At 30.3% G+C, this 21203-nt stretch overlaps 3 protein-coding genes across 7 annotated transcripts; 1 reads left to right on the plus strand and 2 right to left on the minus strand.

Annotated features, from left to right (window-relative positions):
* LOC109328015 (tryptophan--tRNA ligase, chloroplastic/mitochondrial) lies at positions 1587 to 8306 on the minus strand. Of its 3 annotated transcripts, XM_019561250.1 has the most exons (16): positions 8169 to 8306; positions 7977 to 8087; positions 7805 to 7892; positions 7152 to 7193; positions 6682 to 6771; positions 6476 to 6598; positions 6148 to 6219; positions 5803 to 5915; positions 5660 to 5681; positions 5505 to 5570; positions 4918 to 4974; positions 4409 to 4455; positions 4188 to 4269; positions 2963 to 3052; positions 1816 to 1961; positions 1587 to 1780 (listed from the first exon to the last, which is right to left on the minus strand). In XM_019561250.1, exons 1-15 carry the CDS (start codon positions 8219 to 8221, stop codon positions 1824 to 1826), a joined length of 1194 nt encoding a protein of 397 aa, XP_019416795.1. In that variant the 5' UTR covers positions 8222 to 8306; the 3' UTR covers positions 1587 to 1780; positions 1816 to 1823. The 3 variants fall into 3 exon arrangements, with proteins under 3 accessions (XP_019416795.1, XP_019416796.1, XP_019416794.1); XM_019561251.1 differs by having other exon boundaries at positions 1587 to 1961; positions 6479 to 6598; XM_019561249.1 differs by having other exon boundaries at positions 1587 to 1961.
* On the minus strand, positions 10108 to 11058 carry LOC109327860. The gene has a single exon (XM_019561033.1). The coding sequence runs from the start codon at positions 10845 to 10847 to the stop codon at positions 10218 to 10220; it is 630 nt and encodes a 209-aa protein (XP_019416578.1). The 5' UTR covers positions 10848 to 11058; the 3' UTR covers positions 10108 to 10217.
* LOC109327484 (lachrymatory-factor synthase) lies at positions 19866 to 20929 on the plus strand. Of its 3 annotated transcripts, none has more exons than XM_019560645.1 (2): positions 19866 to 19977; positions 20267 to 20929. In XM_019560645.1, the coding sequence occupies exon 2, from the start codon at positions 20271 to 20273 to the stop codon at positions 20778 to 20780; it is 510 nt and encodes a 169-aa protein (XP_019416190.1). In that variant the 5' UTR covers positions 19866 to 19977; positions 20267 to 20270; the 3' UTR covers positions 20781 to 20929. The 3 variants fall into 3 exon arrangements, with proteins under 3 accessions (XP_019416190.1, XP_019416192.1, XP_019416189.1); XM_019560647.1 differs by having other exon boundaries at positions 19908 to 19977; positions 20247 to 20929; XM_019560644.1 differs by having other exon boundaries at positions 19970 to 19993.

The raw sequence follows: 21203 nt of genomic DNA on the forward strand, positions 1-21203 counted from the left end.
TCATTAAATTAAACTATTAATTTAAGTAGTAATAAAAAGTTATCTCCTACAAAAATGTTTCTGTAAAGTCCTTACAATATCGATTTCGCTCCATATATTATAAAAAAAAGTCCATTCTATATATATTTTATAAATGTAATATACTTATATTATGTGTTACCATTAACGATAGTTGAAATGTAAAAAAGTGCTCCCATATATACAACCTTGATATGAATTTATTTCTCATTTTCATTTATCCACATCATGTTAACGCTATCACGCCCCTTCCACAAATTCTTCAAATTAGAAGTGTATTGTTATTTTGTTTCTTGTCTATGCAAAAAGAGAGAGTGATAATTGTTGGAAATGAGGGTCTATAGTGGTCTTTTGCACAAAATGAAAAGGAGAAAAAAATGTATGAATATGTGTTTTATATATATTTAATCATGATTGATTCTTTAAAAAGGTAATTTAAATAAATGGTAAATTATATAATAACTATATATAAATTTTTATATTAACAGTATATAAATATTACAATCAATCAAAAAATGCTAACAACCTAAAACTTGAACTTGCAAGATTTTGATTATTTTCACTCAAAGGAACATTAGATTATTTTTAGGGTAAATGCAAAACATAAAGATCATTTTAGAAAAATCATTTTATAGATAAATAATCTGAAATATGATTATAATATTGTTTACCAAACACTTTGTATATTTTAATGGGTCACATTAAGAGTGTTTGGTAGAAAGAATAAGAATTTAGGTATATAAAAGGCATAAGATAAGGCAGCTATAGTTAGAAGGTGAAACTTTAGACATATCCAATAACAAATCTAAGCTGTGACATTTGTAAACGTTTTCATAAGAGAATCTTACTTTAATTTATTGGGACCCTCCTGACATGTCGTTTTTTCCATTGATCACTGCATGCATAAGTCAGCTACAATTAAGATAAGAGACACGTTGTTTATTCTTTTACAAACAGAGACATTTTGCAATGCCACTCTGTGTTTCTTTCTCCAGATGCCACATCACATTCACATCTATTTTTGGAACTAATTCTGTTGCGTGTCGAAATACAAATGGATCAGAATATATAATATATGCTATGTGTATCTGATTGGAGAGATTAATATCTATAGCTACTATTCTATCTTGATAAGAATGCCACTGGCGTCACCAAACACTTTATCAGATGTTACTTCCACCATCTTCATAAAGATTGGAAAATATGTCCAACATCATTACCTCAATCGTTAAGCGAGTAAGTCTCACATTGTTTTGCTTCAGTCTTCGAGTGCATTCTATATACCTGTTTAGCTTATTCGATTAAACCAATTGATTTTAAGATAGAATCTAACGGATATGATCCCGATAGAAACAAGCACATAGCAAGTTATGTCAATATATTAACAAATTGAAGATCCGATTGATGAATTAAAAATAAGTTGGTTGTGTCAACATCAACAAGGACTTAGTGGAGAGTGAATCAAGATGACTTGGCCAACTGTGTCTTCGTCAAAATAGTAACCATATTGATTTTCTGAATTCATTATACAGTACAAATAAATAATGGAAGAGAATGAAAAAAATTTGAAGGCAACAGCCAAATTCAATTCTTCCACAATAGAGAATAAGAATGGGATATAAACCCTGTTGCACCAAGAACTTAAGGAACCTTTAAGCTTTGCATCAAATAATCTTTCCAATCCCAGTACAAGTAATGATCATAATATCTCTCCAAAATTTTCAGGGCAAGGATGAATCATCCAAAAGTTAGATATTAAGTTGCTGTCTCACCAATCTTTGTGTATTTTTGCTGAGAATCAATTATCACTGTCTCCTGCAAAATCCCATTGCTTGGTAAACATTATGAAGTGTAGCATCTGCTATTTCTGTTGCAGTTTTAGCACCATCTGCCAAAACTTCATCTAAATAACCCGAATCAGACATGATTTCCTCGTAGCGAACCTGCCAAAGTTAGAAAAAGCAATGGAGTGATCAAATGAACTGCATTCTCACTAAGAAAAATATAGGGGCAAAATGTTTCCATCTTCCACAAAGCAGTAATAAGGGGCAATAGCGAGACTGCATAACAGACGGAAAATTCATTACATGGACATAGTGTCAATTGATTACCTAATGACCATATTCAGTAACGGTGAAAAGTAATTAACCACACACCTATGCATGCACCTATGCAAGCACATACTTCAGAACTTCTATTCCAAGATCAACAATTTTTCCGGTAAGTAGCAGCATGACTAATAACTATTTCAGGGTCAAACCTCAGCCTTTGATGATGAGATACCTTTGACCCATGGGCTTGTTCAGCCTAGTAACAGATTAATAAAACTAGTTTTTTCCCCTCTTTTTAACATTTAATTGAAAATATAGCTTGGTAGTAAAGAATTTACTCACTAACGAAATCAAAGTTTATATAATTAGAAACCATGTACATAAGAAGTTAAAAGATTAAAATGACTGATTAGAAAAAGCAATGAATCACTAGAGAGTTAAATGATAAATTAACTCTGTGCTGAGAAAGAAATCAATAGTCAAAGGGAGAAGGTGTTCCACTTATTTGTGAACATAAATGCCTATGAAGAGTGTTTGAAGTTGTTAGATAAGATAAAAGTCTACTAAAGCTCAACTGCTCAAGCATAGACTTTTAATATAAAACAAAGTAACAAAAGTTAGAAGAAAAAAATACTTTTGAATTTATAAAAGATAGCAACTCAATCCAAATAACCAATAGTGTTCTATCATAAATGATGTTCATTGACAAAACATTGATCTCTAAATCTTTCCTAATCGTTTCGGCCAAGTTGCACACATCAGTAGAAAATTATCCTTTCAGAAGCCAAGGACTTAAGAACTATTCTGGTTGTAAACAAATAAAGGTACACGTTAAACAATGATTCTTGCTGCACCATAAAATATTAGCAAGGGTAACATTCAGCTGGTCAAACCTGAATGGGATGCAAATGATCAATCAAGGCATCTGCCAAAAGAGCTTTGAATGTGCCCCAGTTCATGCTTTGGCATTCCTGCACAACTTCCTGCATATAAAAATGGGGCTATCAAATAGAATATCTCAGAAGTGTTGGAAAATCAAGAACTGCTGCATAAATGGGGAACATTTAAAATGATATAACACTTTAAACTGGAACAAAGTACAGTAAAAAGTTCAATATCTCATCTCGTCACCTGACATTTCACTGCCTACAGTGATTAGTAGAAGAAATTCACTTACAAACTAATACCCAGGAATTCTTCATTTGACAGCAATATGCTGAAGAAGTCTAAAAGATATTAATTTGAACACCATAATTTGAGAAAGCCTAATTCATGGTCATGACTTAAAAAAACAAAGACACCATATCCTTGAATTTTATACCAGACCATCCTAGTTAACTTTGCAAAGGCACATTAGCCTAATAACTCTAGCTTTGTTAAATAGTTTACAAAGAGATAGACACGAGATCGCCATTTTTTCCCTCTTTTCTTTTTTGTTGGTCATAGAAATAGAAACTCTAAGAGAAGACATTTGAAATGACCTTGATCTAATGGCATGTACGAAAATTGGGTTTTTGACGGAACACAATGGCAACTTTTTATCCATGTAGCAGACCTCACTGAGACCAATTGAGAAAAGATTTCTGATGTTGCATAGAAATGGAACTTCATCAAGGAAGAGATTATAGCTTGCAACAAAGGAAAATGAAAATTTCCCTGAGAAATCTCAGTTCCAGTAGCCATTACAACATTTCAATGCATAAAATCTACAATGACATCAAAGTAATTACGAGGTGATGATCATATATGATACCCCTTATCACTAGCATGCTTTTTCATTTTAACACTCGCAAAATAGTTCTTGCCTATATAGATGTCAATGGAATTAATTGATATATATTTAATGGAAAGGAAAAAAACCAATACATGTATGATATCAAAACTTCCTTTCTGTTTAGGCCAATGTCTTATTCTTTTAACTTAAAGGATCAGAAGCACACACTTCACTACATCAAGCACACAAAAGTAAAACCATAAAGAAAGTAAAAGTTATACATGGAAAGCATTAGAAATGCTCAATTGAACTAGGCAGATTCCAAAATATAATGCAAAAAATAATTCTAAAGGTATTAACAAATGAAACAATTCTAAATGCAAAAAATATAATGCACTTCTGACCTCTTTTGTCTTCCCTGAAATGAGTTGGTATATAGATAGAAGATTGTTACATTCAGGCCTCTCAGGATTATCAAATTCCATGCTGTAAGATTTGCAACAAAGTACACAACAAGTAATTTGAGAACTTACCAGACAGCCGATATGAAAAGATTTATAGAAATCAAGTAAATGGAGAAAAAAGCATTTACACACAAAAACGTCCAAAACCCAAGGATACTAACCCAGGAAATGAATCAGTCTTGCATCTCTTGATCTTGTTTGCTATAAGCTACAGAAGAGAATAAGCAAACTCAGACTGAGAAAGTATACAATTAACATCTAAAGAACAAATAGGGAAATTATCTTAAATGCATAGTCAATTTTAGTCATATATTAATACACAAGAAACAATTCATTCAATATAGGCAACAAGAGAAGCATTGGAAATTAAGTCCACATATTATATAATATTTATTTTCTCTGATTCGTTTTTGTTTGCAAATCACAAATGCTGTTTCTAACATCAACCAATTGCAAACCACATGAAATTCCCACATTATATAATATTTCTTTTCTCTTATTAGTTTTTTGTTTGCAAATCACAAACGCTGATTCTAACATCAACCAGTTGCAAGCCACACAAAATTCTCATATTGCAAACAGTTCGGTACAGTGTTGTACATATGCATTAAGCATAAGACCAACATAAAAAACAAAATCGATGAATTTTTTCATGAAGATAGTTGCTTACTTCTTTAGAATCAAGAATATTGATTCTGGATTGGTCAGACGGTGCAGACTTTGACATCTACAAAATTGAAAACAATAACAATGTCAGAACAAATTTATCTGTTAAAATTGATACATTCCTTTGCAACTCTTTATATTTAATAGGTACAGAAGAACTTTAAATGGCATATAAATCATTTGGCTATCTGGTGAAATTTTTCATGGAAAAGAATAGTTAGAAGTTACTTCGTTTACATTTTAACCCAGTCTTGGAATAAAAGGAACAGGAAATAACATCCAAACAAGAACCTTGTCTGTACAATGCATCTAGATATAAAATAAATATTGTTCTGAATTTCAATTCCAAGTAAAATAAATGTCAATGGTAGCAGGTATTTCTCTAATTACTATCATCTCAGATTCGACTGTCTTTGATGCTAAAATAGATATATCTGACACATCAGCTGAAATTTCAAAAGCAAATGACAAAGCAAAACAACTAGCAATATTATTTACTATTCAATGAACTTGATACAGAAGTCTGTATATGTATGTATGTGCGCATGTGTGTACATATAAAGAGAAAAGAAAAGGAAAAAAATAGAAAACCTTAGAAAGGCCATCAGTTAGGGACATGATTCGGGCTCCAGCTGGAGGTATAAGTGGCTCTGGAACCTACATCCCAGAAAGTGCTGTTAGAAAAAACCCATAACCATTGCAATATGATTCATTTTCTCCTTTCAATGGGTTGAAACACAGCTTGCCTTAAATATAGTACCACCTCGGCTGTAAAAAATTACAAAATAAAAGGCATCAAACACAATATAAAAAAATGAAGAAGAAGCTGATTGCTTACAATCCCTTCATAAGGATTGGTTTTATGTCCAATTTAAAAGAAAATTCTTACCCGCCTAATTTCTTCCACTTTCTTCCTCCGTATAAATTATTAACCCGTTCAGCTAAGTCACGGGTCAACTCTAAATGCTGTTTTTGATCTTCACCAACAGGAACAAGATCAGACTGCAGAAGCATGCTGCAATTTATAAGAATTAACCATATTCAATGTAAAACTAATCTAATATCAGAATACATTTTTAAAAAATAAGATAACTAAAAACTTGTGGTTGCAGAAACTATGCACACAATGGTACAGTAATAACAAATAACATTAGCATATTTACAAGGTAATTTAACTTTCATTACTACATCCTAAAATTATAAAATTTCCACAAGGTAGAGTGTGAGGAACAACCTGATATAGAAGTATATCAGAAGCCATCAGGACAGGATAAGTCAAAAGGGCAACTCCAACTTCTTCATCTCCCTACAAATCCAATCCCAAAAGAATCACATTTATTGTGTCGAAGTAAATCTTCCACTTGAATCATATTACAAAAAAATGAAAAATCAAATTAAACTATCTTACTTTAACAAGACCACTGTCAAGAAGGAAATTATTGTTAAATGGAAGTAAAAAATAACAAAACAAACCAAACAAATCAAATTATACCCATGAAACAGGGGAAATGAGAAAGAGATTTTAAAATGGAAATTAGGAATTCATACAGCTATAAACGCACCGCCTTGCGAGATTTCTCTTTAAACTGTATCATTTTGTTCAGCCAACCAATCGGGGTTGTGGAACTTAGCAGCCACATCAGTTCAACATGTGCTCGAACATGAGATTGTACAAAGACTGAAGCCTGTATGCACAAATTGTTGTCATTTGTCCACAATGATATAAATACTAATTCCCAAGAAGTTGCTAATAAAAGTTGTAATGAACCTTTGAAGGATCCACTCCACATGCAAGATAAATGGCTGCAGTTGACTTTGTAGCCTTAGACAATTGTTGTACATCATAAGGCAATGTGATCTGCAGGATAAAATTGGAAAAGATTGGGAATAAGACAGTATCATTCAAAATCAATAAAACAAAAAAGCGGCTTTAACCAGTAACTAAGTACAATGAAAAGCATAACTTCTTCCTCAGATGCCCCTTACAAAACCAATATCAATGGCTAGATCATGTTTTAAGGTGTACAAAATGAAGATCAGATATGTGTCAACCATAAATTGATGCTACAAAATACAAATCCTAACGAAGTACTTCAGAACCCTTTCATTTTAATAGAGCAATATAGCAAAAAATGTAGTTATATGAGCTCATATCTATAGCTCTAAGAACAAAAGGAGAGATAAAAATATCATTGGGAGCATCATGAGATTAGGTAGTAGCAAGACAATGAACCATACTGCATGCAAGTCCACAATGAAGAAAAGTGTATCATATGTATTCTGCAAAATGAAAAAAAAACATGTCTTGAGAAGTCAAGCAAATCCATGAATCAAGTCAATCATCTAGTAATACATGCTGAATTCAACTAAGTTGTATAAGCAAGCTGTACTCATTTGTATAAATCACAAGTGTACCACTCTAATTGTAGCCGATATTAAACGGAAAGAAAGGCCTGACCTGTGATCTAGAAAATTAAAAGCCCACTTTAATGGCAATACTCAGAGCCCCAATGACAGCTTAAATTAAGTACCCTAGCTAACACAATAAATAAGCATGTACTTTAAGCATTGGAGTATTCTCTAAGAAGATTATCTCACTTATTCACTCAATAATACTACAGGCTCGTAGAGCACAATGTGCAAATTAAATGGCAAATTAAGATAAATTTTGTGGCCCTTGGCTGTGTTGAGTTGGGCATATATTAAATAAAGTTGCTTCCCTTTTAATCCGAATTATGAGAAAACAAGTTAAACAAAATGATAAGATGGAATAAAACATATGGCTTCTATTCTATGTTTGCTGTATTTTTATAAACAGAACATAACAAGAGTTAATAAAAATGAGTCAAATCCACATTAAGAAAAACCATGATGAACTAAATGAAGGGAACCTGAAGTGCAACCCAATTTTTGATGGCGCCAAAATAGTTACCAAGGTGAATTGAGCCCGTGGGCTGAACTCCCGAAACTACCCTTTTCCTGCAAAATAATAACTTGAATAAAACGAGAACGTTCTAAAAAAACCCACAATGAAATGAAGGTGAATAAGTAATATGATTTTACTTTACAGAAGGAGAAGGAGTGAGTGATTGTGTATCTGAAGAGGTAGGAACAGATAGAGTAGTACAACACCGAATGCAAGGGGATTTCAAGTATCTGAATCTACCACACCACCTGTTTGTTGAAATGACAAGATATGAAAATAGCGACGAAAAAGGGTTAAAGGATAATGAGAGAGTAGAGTTATGTACGCACAGTGAAGGGGAAAATCGTGGGTAATAAGACGATGATAGAACCCCAACACCCATGTTGATTTCTGCTTCTTCTTACTCTCAACCCTATCTCCTTCTAACTTCTATCTTTCTATGCTGTTTTACACCACACTCGTTATTACAACAATTAACTTTTAAAAATAGTTGAAATAATTACAATAGTAAATATGTCTCTAAAGTCTTCAACTATTTAAAATTTTACATATATCTTTAAATACTACAAACTTATAAATATATTATTCATTTAGATTATTATTTATATTTAAAAGCTAATTATAATTAAATATAAATAGTATATTAAATAATATTTATGTTGTACTATTAAGTCATTTTTATAATTGAATCCTGAAGTTACATTAACAATTGGATAGATGCTTATAATTTAATCTATTTGATAAAATATTGGGTTAGGATCTTAAGATGCTTTTATTTAAGTATGGCAAAATACTATATCTTTTGAAGAAGAAGGAAAATTCTATTTTGTAGGCAATTTTTGTTTCAATCCATTATAATCACCCATCAAATAATTTACCCGTCCAAGTCACTCTTTAGTCTTCAAGTGCTTCTATTTAATATACCAATTATGGTCAACATTTATATGAACTTATTTATTTTGGTTAATCCTTTTTTATTAGTTGATATTATGTTCCAAAGTTTTTTGTTTTGAATCTAATATCCTTATAATTTGTTGATATTTTAGATTTCGTTCATGTAATATGTCACTATTTTGATTTAGGTCCTTATAATGAATTCAAAATATGAATTTAACCCATTTTACATATGCAATCAACATTTTTTTATAGTAGGATGAACACGAATATATTATATTTGTTCACTCGATTTAATCAGATCATGATTTGATCTGAGTATAGTTGAATTTTATTAAGATTAGAGTCCGATTATATTCAAAAATAAATCTTGGTCAATATTTAGAGCTGAATAAAAGGAAACACAATCCAATGTATTTCAACTCATGAGTCAATTACTCATATTTAATTTGTATATACATGTTTAATTGTGTAAAGAATAATGTTCATCCAGACATAACACGAATTAGTCCACCTTTATGATATTTTCTTAAGCTCATTCTTCCTCAGGAATTGGTATTAATTCACTTTGTACATTCAACTTATGAACCTAAGAAATAGCAATGTAGATCCTTTTATCAATGGCCCTAAAATGGTCTTTGTTCAAACTCTTGAAGATTGCTTTTAGTTGTTTGAGTTTCTCCATTATCATGTATATGCTTCAGAAGATAATAGATACTAATAACTCACACCAATTCTCCTCAACAAATTAAAAGCTTCAAAATCCTTCTCTTCAAACCAACCGTTAATCACCTTGAAAAGTTTCCATCTCCAATCTTGTTTGTGCTCTGAAAGGACTTCTGCCCAATGATCACATATTGGGTAGGATCGTAACATCCATTCTGATTACATACATGTTAAATATTAAAGTAATCATCAATCTCATTTTTATTTTACGTTAATAATTCCTTACCTGTTTTTAAAGAGGTTACCCTAAATAAGTCTCTACCATACTATCCAAATAATATTCATTTCGATTCTGAGTGGAAATTCAAATAAGGAATGCTAAGAAATAATGCTTTGTATTCATTAAGTGCCAATTCCTACAAGTTACATGAAACACTAATTAAGTACAATTGATTAGAGCCACCATTAGTTCTCATACACATATTGATATATACACATAGCAATTATGTGTGAGAATATCATATAACCATGGAAACACATTTAAGTTGTTTGTGAGTTAATTTTTAGATAAAAATGATCAAAAATAAAAGATTTGAGCTCACACATATATTTTATGACTTTGAATCCTTTATTTTCCTTCATTTCTTTTTGAAATCTAACTAGTAAACATCCCAATATATTACAGTGTTGTTACATTATTACATGAATCAATTCTCCCACCAAATTCGTAATGATAATGCATTATTGAGAACATTGATCATACTTTGTTACAAAACTCATGCAGTTGAACATGTCCAATCAACATCTACCACGTGAACTCAGTAATCAGCAATATGATGATCTAACCATTTCTGCAACCTCAACTCTCTGTAAAACTTCTCTATGAACTTCTCTGCTTCCTCATCCACGTGGAACTCCTTCTCCGAATCACGTAACAAGGACGCACCAGACCCCGTGATCTTCACGTGCCTCCTCACTGGTCTATAATGCTCCACCAACGTGTCATTGCTATTTCCACCACACATTCTCACCACCCCATGGCCGTGTCCTGGCGAGTCACGGCCGTGTCGGGTATTCACCGCGGTGGCTGGCGACAGTCTCCGCTTTGAGAGAGCGCGTGAGGGGCGTGGCGGACTGCCGCTGCAGCTGAACTGGTACTCCAACGGGGACACGAATGACATGTGTGTGTCACGTGAGCGGCACGTGATTGCTTCGTGGTGACGCGCTACAACGTTGTTGAGTGCCTTACCAATGTTCTTACCTCTCTGCATGACGTCATGCATGTCGTTTATGACCTTGCTTTTGGAAACACCGTTTTGAATTAGGAACCCTAATAAACGCACCGTTTTGCACACTTTCTCTGCCACCACTGGTGGAGGAATTTGGTCCATGCATGTAATGTCTGCAACTTTTGGAAGAAGCAAGTGTTTCTCTTTGTGTGGTTTCATTTCAAGCTACCTAGTGTATACCACAGAATTTAAGGTATATGAGACTGAGGAATTAGTGAAGAGGGTTTGGTTTGATGGGTATGAAGAGGAATTCAAAGGAAAATAGAAGTACTATATATCAAGGAAGAGTAAACCCATTCGATAGTATACATATATAGCTGAGTTCTGTGTATGTATGATGATGTTAAACAAGGTTTCATATCTTTCATATATGCATATGGAAAAATTATTGATAAGAAAAATCTATTCAATAATGTATACATTTTAAAAGAATATATTCTTCATCGATATGTTTATAAGTCACTGATATAAAAATAATAAATTTAAAGGTAGGATAAGGGGCGGAGAAGGAGGAGCTAGATTGATGTCATTTATATATATATGGATATTGAATAGTGAACACTAATCATGACACTTTTATTGTGCATGCCTTTCTTTTCCCTTAATTTCTTTCATTGTTATTGATGTAATGATGTTCTTTTGTTATTATATGGTGCATATATTCCTTTCCTTTTATTCTATTTCTCTGTCATACTTTGTGTTTTGTTTATATATACTTGTCTTTAATTTGAACATGTCAATATCTTGGTGTTAACAGTTTCAACCAAGCATCAAATAGAAACATAGAATACTGCAACACTCCACATGCCAGCTTGAAAAATAGTTAGATTGGAATTGATTAAGTTGAACATATATACCACCAACCCAAACATGTGGCAACTTTGTGGACCCTGTCGTGTGTGTTTTCTATACCTTTGGTAGTGCAGTAGGGTAGTAGCATACTTGAGTGAGATTTTTCTTTTTTATTCTTTTTCTTATTTTATATATGAATATGATTATAATAAGAAACAATAATGGATATGTACCAACAAAAAGCAGAAGTGCTGACTCACAGATTGCTCACACAATCATAGATTAATAATGGTGGAAGGGACTCCAAATGATAACTTTTGGTTCGGGCTGAGTTTTACTTTATCCCTACATTATCATATTTAATTTTCCAACTTATATGAAAAAAGATAGAGTATTGTCCTTTTTTAAGTACATGAAAGATAGACTAGTCTATATATACATATATATGGAGCACTTTGAGTATTTTATTTATGGATGGCCTATGATCATGATGACAGTATCAAGAATCCTGTGTAGCTTTTACTTTTAGTGGGTGATTGATCGAATTATGTATTTGTAGGTAACTGATAAATATAATTCAAATATTTAAAGTCTTTTGTTTGTTCTTGTTGAAAACAGTGCGCAAGAAGTTTTGCAAACACCTTTTGACTATATTGATAAGGATTCTTTCTAGATTTGCTACAAATTTGATTAGTTTCTTCAGAAAGAAAATATGCAAGTAAGAAAGAAATACATGCTGGAAATATATACATGGGTTTAATGTATTGAAGAATATTCAACCGTAAAGTCTCAAATTGAATATAAAATAATGACAATAATCACCGAAAAGATTTATATGTTAAAAATGCTTATAAAATTATTATCTTACAGTTTTAGTTTAAGATATGTTGTCTCGTTTGTTCGTGACTCTTCACTTTTCTAATGTCTCATTAACAATGGCACATACCTAAAGTTGAAAGTTTACTGGTTGCCCAACAAGTGCATTAGAAAAAATTTACTATGCATCCCATCATGTTTGTTAAATATTGTGTTGGAAATAAAATTACATGACGTTGAGGAGATTGAAAAAAATACTTCATTAACAAATCTAATGAAAATTAGACATTCCACATTGTGTGATGTACAATAAGGTGCCCAAAAAGTAAAGACTGAGGTTTACAGGCGTTTTAAGAGCACTTCTAATACAAAAGATGAAAAAATATATTGAAAATCTAATTTATCGTTTTCAAGATGTTATCTGCGTTACTTTCCTATAAAAAATATTTACTTTGGCATCTTAAATATAGGAGGAGATTCACTTACTCCAAGTTACTTCATATCTAATCTATCAATTTTAAAGAAATTTAATGGTTAATAATTTAATTAATGAGTAGATCTAAACCAATATTGTGAAACCTGAACCGAAAGTCAAACCAGGAGAGGTCATGTATTAAGTTTAACCAGTTAAACTGTCCGGTCTGACCAGGTGATTTTATACATAATTAATAATTTTAATCTATAAATATATAATTATATGTAAATGTAAAGTTTTATATAATTAATAATTATATATAATTATATTGAAGTAACATATTTTCATCTCTTTTGAAACAGAGTAAAACAAAATATTTGAGTGGTGTTTCATTTTTTTAATTGAATCGTTCGGTTTACTTCTCAGATTAATGCGGTTGAACCGAATTTAACATGGTCGAACCGAAATTTCTCCGGTTCAAAGTGGTTCAACCATAACTCGATTAAGACTCGATTAAGACTGCATACCAAAGCCATTTTCAAGTCCGGACAGCGGTCAAATCGGTCGGACCGTCCGGTCCGATCCGGTTCTCATAACACTAATCTAAACCATTAATTTCCTTATAATTGATAGTTAAAATATGGAGTAAGTTTTTTAAATTTGAGATAGTGGATCTCGGCTCCTTAAATAATACCTTAATAGCATTTATTAATATTCTCCAAAATAAATAAGCATATTTTTTGTCTTTACATTGTCATGAGGGTTGCAAGACTAACAAATGCCAAAGTTGGGTCAAATACAGCTTTTTTGGGTAGGGAATAAGGATAGTGGATTCCGCTGACAATTTTCAACGTTGTGAGATTCACCTAAAGATGTTACAAAAATTATTAAAAAATACAAATTTAGTAACAGAAAAGCATGAATATGATCCACTAATCCATGTAACCATCGATAGTGGGTATTTGATTAGCTGAAAAGTGTATATATGAACCTGGTGGACTTCCACCATTCTATAGTTTATGTAACTCAACGATTCACTCTCATGTTTCCATGTGCTACGCAATGCTTCCTGCTAAATATTGTTAATAGTTTGCACTTCTCTTTTTTAATCTTATAGATATAATTCTATGGAAGAAATAATGGTGATTGTTAAAGGAGGACTAAGATATCATTCCTCCAACACTAAAGATAAAAATACATTCAAAGCAACAAATTCTTACAAAATATGTGGGCATAGATCAAAATCCCTCAACATCTACCGACGAAGTATTGATTTAGTAGTGTAAGACTTTACTAGATCTCATAATGATAAAGAAGTCAAAAGTTCGATTCCTATGAACAAAACTTGTTGGGCATCTCTTTTGAAACAGAGTAAAACAAAATATTTGAGTGGTGTTTCATTTTTTTAATTGAATCGTTCGGTTTACTTCTCAGATTAATGCGGTTGAACCGAATTTAACATGGTCGAACCGAAATTTCTCCGGTTCAAAGTGGTTCAACCATAACTCGATTAAGACTCGATTAAGACTGCATACCAAAGCCATTTTCAAGTCCGGACAGCGGTCAAATCGGTCGGACCGTCCGGTCCGATCCGGTTCTCATAACACTAATCTAAACCATTAATTTCCTTATAATTGATAGTTAAAATATGGAGTAAGTTTTTTAAATTTGAGATAGTGGATCTCGGCTCCTTAAATAATACCTTAATAGCATTTATTAATATTCTCCAAAATAAATAAGCATATTTTTTGTCTTTACATTGTCATGAGGGTTGCAAGACTAACAAATGCCAAAGTTGGGTCAAATACAGCTTTTTTGGGTAGGGAATAAGGATAGTGGATTCCGCTGACAATTTTCAACGTTGTGAGATTCACCTAAAGATGTTACAAAAATTATTAAAAAATACAAATTTAGTAACAGAAAAGCATGAATATGATCCACTAATCCATGTAACCATCGATAGTGGGTATTTGATTAGCTGAAAAGTGTATATATGAACCTGGTGGACTTCCACCATTCTATAGTTTATGTAACTCAACGATTCACTCTCATGTTTCCATGTGCTACGCAATGCTTCCTGCTAAATATTGTTAATAGTTTGCACTTCTCTTTTTTAATCTTATAGATATAATTCTATGGAAGAAATAATGGTGATTGTTAAAGGAGGACTAAGATATCATTCCTCCAACACTAAAGATAAAAATACATTCAAAGCAACAAATTCTTACAAAATATGTGGGCATAGATCAAAATCCCTCAACATCTACCGACGAAGTATTGATTTAGTAGTGTAAGACTTTACTAGATCTCATAATGATAAAGAAGTCAAAAGTTCGATTCCTATGAACAAAACTTGTTGGGTAGAGATAGTCATACACCCCAAAATATAGTTCCTTACCCAAAAGAATGAGATAATTTTGGTAGCACAAAAAAAATCCCTCAACATCTATGTAGGAGGGTTTGTCATAAGCTATGAAGAAACTTGTCCTAGAGAAGAAAGTCCACTGATACATTTCTCGTCTCAACTTTAGTATTCAGGTCCAGCAAAAGGCACAGATGGGTGTAGCATACAAGAAACACTGTCACAAAAGCCTACTCATCAAAATGTACATAATTATTGGCAAAAGTAAAAATAAAGTATATAGGGTCGTTATTATTTGTTTACTTTTATTGCTGTATATATATATATATTTGTTTTTACTATTTATGTATATAATATCTATTTGTATATTTGTTCATAAATATACTCATATGTTCTATTGCCTTGGTTCTCTAAACAATTATGTTATCTTTCCATTTTTAACCTTACCCTACAAATATAGAATGCTTGAATGGAGATTATCCACAAAATATAAACGGCAAATTACACTAGTAACCACACTACTTTTTATATATTCTGTATTTAGCTTGCAGAAACAATTTGGAGATGCCAATAAGTAATCTAAAAGAAACAATTTTGGCTATGACTACATTAGTAATTTAGGCGTTGGTGTACTAGTATACTCTAAAGTAAAAAATTCGCTTAATGTGAACGATATTTATTAAGAGAAACAATTATAAGATATTTATCCAAAAAGAAGGATATTTTTGGTCAAAATAAATTATAGCTCAGTAAGTTTGTTCTTCAATCATCATATATATGATTGACTTTTTCAACATGAAAGTTTAAAGTAAATAAAGATTCTCTTATTGATTTCAAATAAATTAAAGTAAAATTACAAGTTATCTACCGAATTAATTAGTATAATATAATGATTACAAATTTCTAATTCAAGTCATATGTTGCTACACTCAAAGAATGAGATGAAGAATAACCTGATGGAGGGTGCAAGACTGAATAGTCTTAATCTAATGTCTGTGATTCAGTGGAAAGGTGGACATTTGAAAGTTTGTTCTCTATGATTCAGTGTTTTATCAACAACATTACCAGACTGTATTGGACAGTTTGACTGCTAACCAAATTTAAAAATGATTTTGGTTTATAGTCTTAACTGAACGAGGGATTGGACTATTTTGAATCGAAGAAATTCCGGTCTGACCATATTAAACTCGGTTAAACCGGATTAACCCGAGAAATAAACCGGACGATTTACTAAAAAATAAAAAAATAAAGCACTGCTCTAATCTCTATATAATTATATATCTATAAATAAAAATGATTAATTATATATAAAATCAGTTAGTCAAATCAGACAATTTACTCATTTAAATCAATATGGACTTAGCATGCTTTCTTAGTCAGTCATAAAGTGGCAGTGAAATTTGCCAATATGGCTTTGACCCCACTCGAATATGTGAAAAGGTTATAATTTACAACATTGAGTATTAACTTATTTTCTTCTTCACATTATTTTTTGTATTTAATATTTTTATCCCATTACTAGAATCTTATGTAACTCAACAAGATATATACCAGTTTAGATACTCTATAGTACTAGAGAGCTAAGTGTGCTAAAATGTAAGGAAAATGAAAGGTTTGATAATTTTTAATTTTGTTCAGAAATAATTTATGATGGATCTACTTTATGTGGTAATATTAATATTAAAATATTTATGTGGGAAAAGGTTATTATATTTAAAGGTTAAATTATCAATTTATAGAAATCAGTTAGAAGATTTGAAAACCATTTTAAAATGTTACAATCTTAAAGATATAGTATTTGATGTAGGTAAATTCATATGGCGACTAAAGAATATGTTTTTAAAATGTCTCATATTCCAAGTGAACTATTTTGATACATATAAATAAGTGAATGATAATATATAATTTCTAAATGTCAAAAGTCCTTTAAATGTTTGATATTTGTTATGTATAGAAAAAATTGTTAGTAAAATCAAAATTTATTTCAATAATCACAGATTTTTAATGTCTTAATTAGTCTTTGAGTATAAAATAGGAACATACTATAAAAAATATAAACATATATGTAAATGGTATATAATTACGTAGTAAATAATTACAACAAAAATTATTAAAAATACTTGAAAAGGACATGCCATTATTTAACAGATGAAAAAAAGGAGTGTGTACATAGTATAATTAATGTTTTTTTACAAAGTTACTAGTCATTTAATTTTCATCTTTTAATTATTATTGGTTTATACGTTAAAATCATTTATATTTATACAAATAAATAATGATATACTTACTGCATAAAATCATAATCATTTACCAAGAAGATGTTAGGTCTAGTGATATAAAGTCTTACTTAATTCACAGAATGACCAAATGGTCAAGAGTTTGATTTCCATGAGTGATATTTGTTGGAAGATACAAAAAATATGAGAGGATATCATTGGTAGCACCAAAAAAATCATAATAATTTTTAATAACTTTACATTATTAACAAATATCCATTAAACCTTTTAGAAATCTTTAAGATCTTGAAAAGGAAAAGAAATAAGGAAACTTAGTAAATCATATAATTAATAATTAATATAATTTATATTAATTATATTAATAATTATGAAGAGGATATGCAATTGCACTACAATTAGATTTTAGAAAGAAAAAAAATCTAAAACGGAAAGGAATCAAATAAAAAGTTTTTATTTATTAATATCTATACATATACTACTTAATAAAGGGGAAACACAAAATAACTACTCATGGTTGGTGTAATTATGTTTACCTATTTTATCCATCATAATTTATAATTTCATTTTATCTATACTTTTATACTTACTATATATAAAGGAAAAACATACTATAACTACCATGATGTAATTTTATTTTTTTATTTTGCACTTAAACTTTTTAATTTTTACAAAAAACTCATATATTCATATGTAACCACTATCCATATATTAACCATATCTCTAACATCTATACTATTTAATAAAGGAAAAATACAAAATAATTATCTATGATGTAATTATGTTTACCTATTTTACCCTTCATAATTTATAATTTCATTTTATCTATATCTATCTACACTATATATAAAGGAAAAACATAGTCTAACTACCATTATGTAATTTCATTTCCCGATTTTGATCTTAAACTTTTTAATTTCTATAAAAAAAAACTCATATAATCATATGCAATCACTACCAATATATTAATCACCTCTCTAGCATCTATACTACTTAATAAATGGAAAACACAAAATAACCATCCTATGATATAATTTGTGATTCTCTATTTTGCCTCATTGTCATCTTATTTCTACAAAAAAACCACATAATATTGTCTTCTTATTTTATTAGCATTATATTCTTATTTTGAAAGTGTATTTAAAAAGCTGAACATTTCACCAATCCAATGAATTCAACTGCAACTTATAAATATTTAACACAAAATACTATATTTATCTTTTATAACATACAAACTACATGTTACAAACGATAGGAAAGCGGATCGACAGACACATCAATGACTGTCAACATGCTAGTTATAATAAAACAAAAAGTTATAATATAAATTATTCCCAATAAAAAATATAATATAAAGTATTCTCAATACAAAAAAATATTCTAATTATCCAAAATAAAAAATATATATAATTTGAATAATTAACACCGTAAAAATATGAATCTGAGCCAATAAACATAAGTATTTGTCACCCCTAGTTTATATAAAAGTAATAATTGAACATATTATTTTTATGCTATACGAAATATATTTTACTATTCCTAATTATATTTAAAAAATTTAGTATACACTAGGCCCGTGTGTAAATGTAGTAGGTGGATGAGTAATATTTATAGAAAATATAGCTTGTCGGACAATGGACGAAATTTTACATTGTGACGAGCCAACTTCCACTATTTATCGGTATATGAATTAATCATTATTATCTCTTGAATAAAAGTAATATAAATAATGGTTTATATGAAAAAATTTACATTAGTAATGCATGAATTTAAACTTATATTTGTATGAAATAAGAAAAATACAATATCTTTGATTATTATATAATAGTGTATTTTTAATTTGTGTTTATTATATAATAGTCAACTAATGATAATAATTGGTAATTGAATTAAATTCTCTTTTTAGGATTAATATTAGTTAATTTTTCCACATATAGTGGTCGTCTTTATAGTAAATTTCGTCTCAACCAACAATACTTTATAGTAATTTGATTACAATTTTAGACCATGGAAAAGTAAAAATTAAATTAAACTAATATGTCTTATCTAAGTTAGTATTATTTTATATAAATTTATCTATAATTTATATTTATCTTGTTATTATTATTAAATTATTATTATTTTACCGGTTGTACAAACTTTTGTCTATATAATAAATTGATTAGAATAACTGATACTGAAGTTTGACTAATCTTTTTATCTTCATAAATTTTTACATGATTAATGTATTTGTTTCTTTAAATATTTTAAAAATATATTTGGTGATAAATGTCTTCATCACCAAGAAGACATAGTCTACTCATATAAGACTCCATTGTACCACTACATAAAAAAAAAGTCAAATGTTCAATTCCTGAAAATAATATCTGCATGAAAAAATAACAATATAACACAAGAAATTAATTATTTATAGATAGAGTTAAGAATGCAAATGAGTTGCATCATAATTGTTTTATGATCAGTTTGTGAATTAGAATTTAAAATCTCAAACATTCCATTTTCTTTCATTATACTCTAAACCTAAACAAAATATTTTGGAATTTATTTTGTTATTAGGCAAGGACTTTAGGTTATAAACAAGGATAAAAAGGAGGGCTCCATCTGCTGCAGTTCTTATCCTTCTTTCTAGATTCCTCTTTACTCATCATTCTAGAGCATCCTTTGTTGCTGGTATGTGTCAAACCATGTTTTTTTATCTCTACATTTTTCTTCAAAAATGATTCTTTAAGGGTCTTATTTTCTCCTACTTGATTCTCCTGATTAATTGGACATATTATTAAAAGATGCTCTTTTAATTTCATTAGCACGTTATATCAATTATGCTGTCCCTCCTTTATTATTTGTGTGGTTACAATAGCTTGTATACTTTGCATATTAATACCCCTTTAGAATTTTCAATAATTTATGCACTATATCATAACTCTCTCATTCTCTAACAGTTTCACTATATATCTCATAGAATCATGGGAGAAGAATCTAATGCAAAATGGGAAGGTAAAGCCATTGCTGAGATACCAAAAAACAGTGCTGAACAAGTATGGCCCTACATAGAGGATTTCTGCAACATTCATAAGCTGATTCCATTGGACATTTGTAACAAAGTGGAGGGTATTGAAGGCCAAGCTGGTCTAATTCGTTATTGTGCTACAACTATAAAAGGTGAAGGTGAAGGTGATGATGCTGAGATAAAAATTAAGAATTGGGCCAATGAGAAGTTGCTGATTATTGATCCTGTCCAACGTTATTTGTCTTATGAAGTTGGTGAGAACAACATGGGATTTAAGTCTTATGTGGCCACAATGAAAGTTTTGGCTACAAATGAGGATGCTAAAGTGGGTGGGTGCAAGATTGAGTGGGGGTTTGTTTGTGATCCTGTGGAAGGGTGGAGATTCCAAGATTTGAACTCTTATGTTGAGTTTACTCTTCAGGGAATTGCTAACAAGATTGAAGCTGCAATTTCTGAAGCAATTTAATTATTAGTGGATATGTACTTTGCAATGAGCAAAATTTGGATTTGGAAAATGTTTTTTTCCTCTTGTTTGTTGGAATAATGATTGGTCTTTGCAGTTGTTTGTTGGAATAATTGGTTGGTTCTTGAGACTGAAAGCTTAATTTCTCTTTTCATTTTTATTTTAGTTTATGTTCTTTTTTTCTTAATATCTTTTCATTTGATAGATAGGAGATTAATATTGTCCTATAAGATCAGGCTCTAAGAAGGAAATTTCCCAAATCAAATAAGAAAAAAATGATATATCCTTTTATAAAATTCCCCTGTACAACCTCCTACAAATTCTCTGGAAATTTCACGTAATATTTGTCATAAATTTATTAACGATTGCTTTACAAATAACACAGGTCACTTTTATATGATTAGGGGGTTTGTATGATCGAATCGT

The sequence above is a fragment of the Lupinus angustifolius genome, chromosome LG15 (genome assembly GCF_001865875.1).
Source record: "Lupinus angustifolius cultivar Tanjil chromosome LG15, LupAngTanjil_v1.0, whole genome shotgun sequence".
Classification (NCBI taxonomy): Eukaryota; Viridiplantae; Streptophyta; class Magnoliopsida; order Fabales; family Fabaceae; genus Lupinus; species Lupinus angustifolius.

Coding starts and splice junctions, on each gene's coding strand:
- LOC109328015 (XM_019561250.1), bottom strand. CDS start 8,221: ATGGGTGTTGGGGTTCTATCATCGTCTTATTACCCACGATTTTCCCCT. Junction 7,194..7,804: donor AAAATTGGGTTGCACTTCAG/GTTCCCTTCATT, acceptor TTCATTTTGCAG/AATACATATGATACACTTTT. Junction 6,599..6,681: donor GTGGAGTGGATCCTTCAAAG/GTTCATTACAAC, acceptor TTGTGCATACAG/GCTTCAGTCTTTGTACAATC.
- LOC109327860 (XM_019561033.1), bottom strand. CDS start 10,847: ATGAAACCACACAAAGAGAAACACTTGCTTCTTCCAAAAGTTGCAGAC.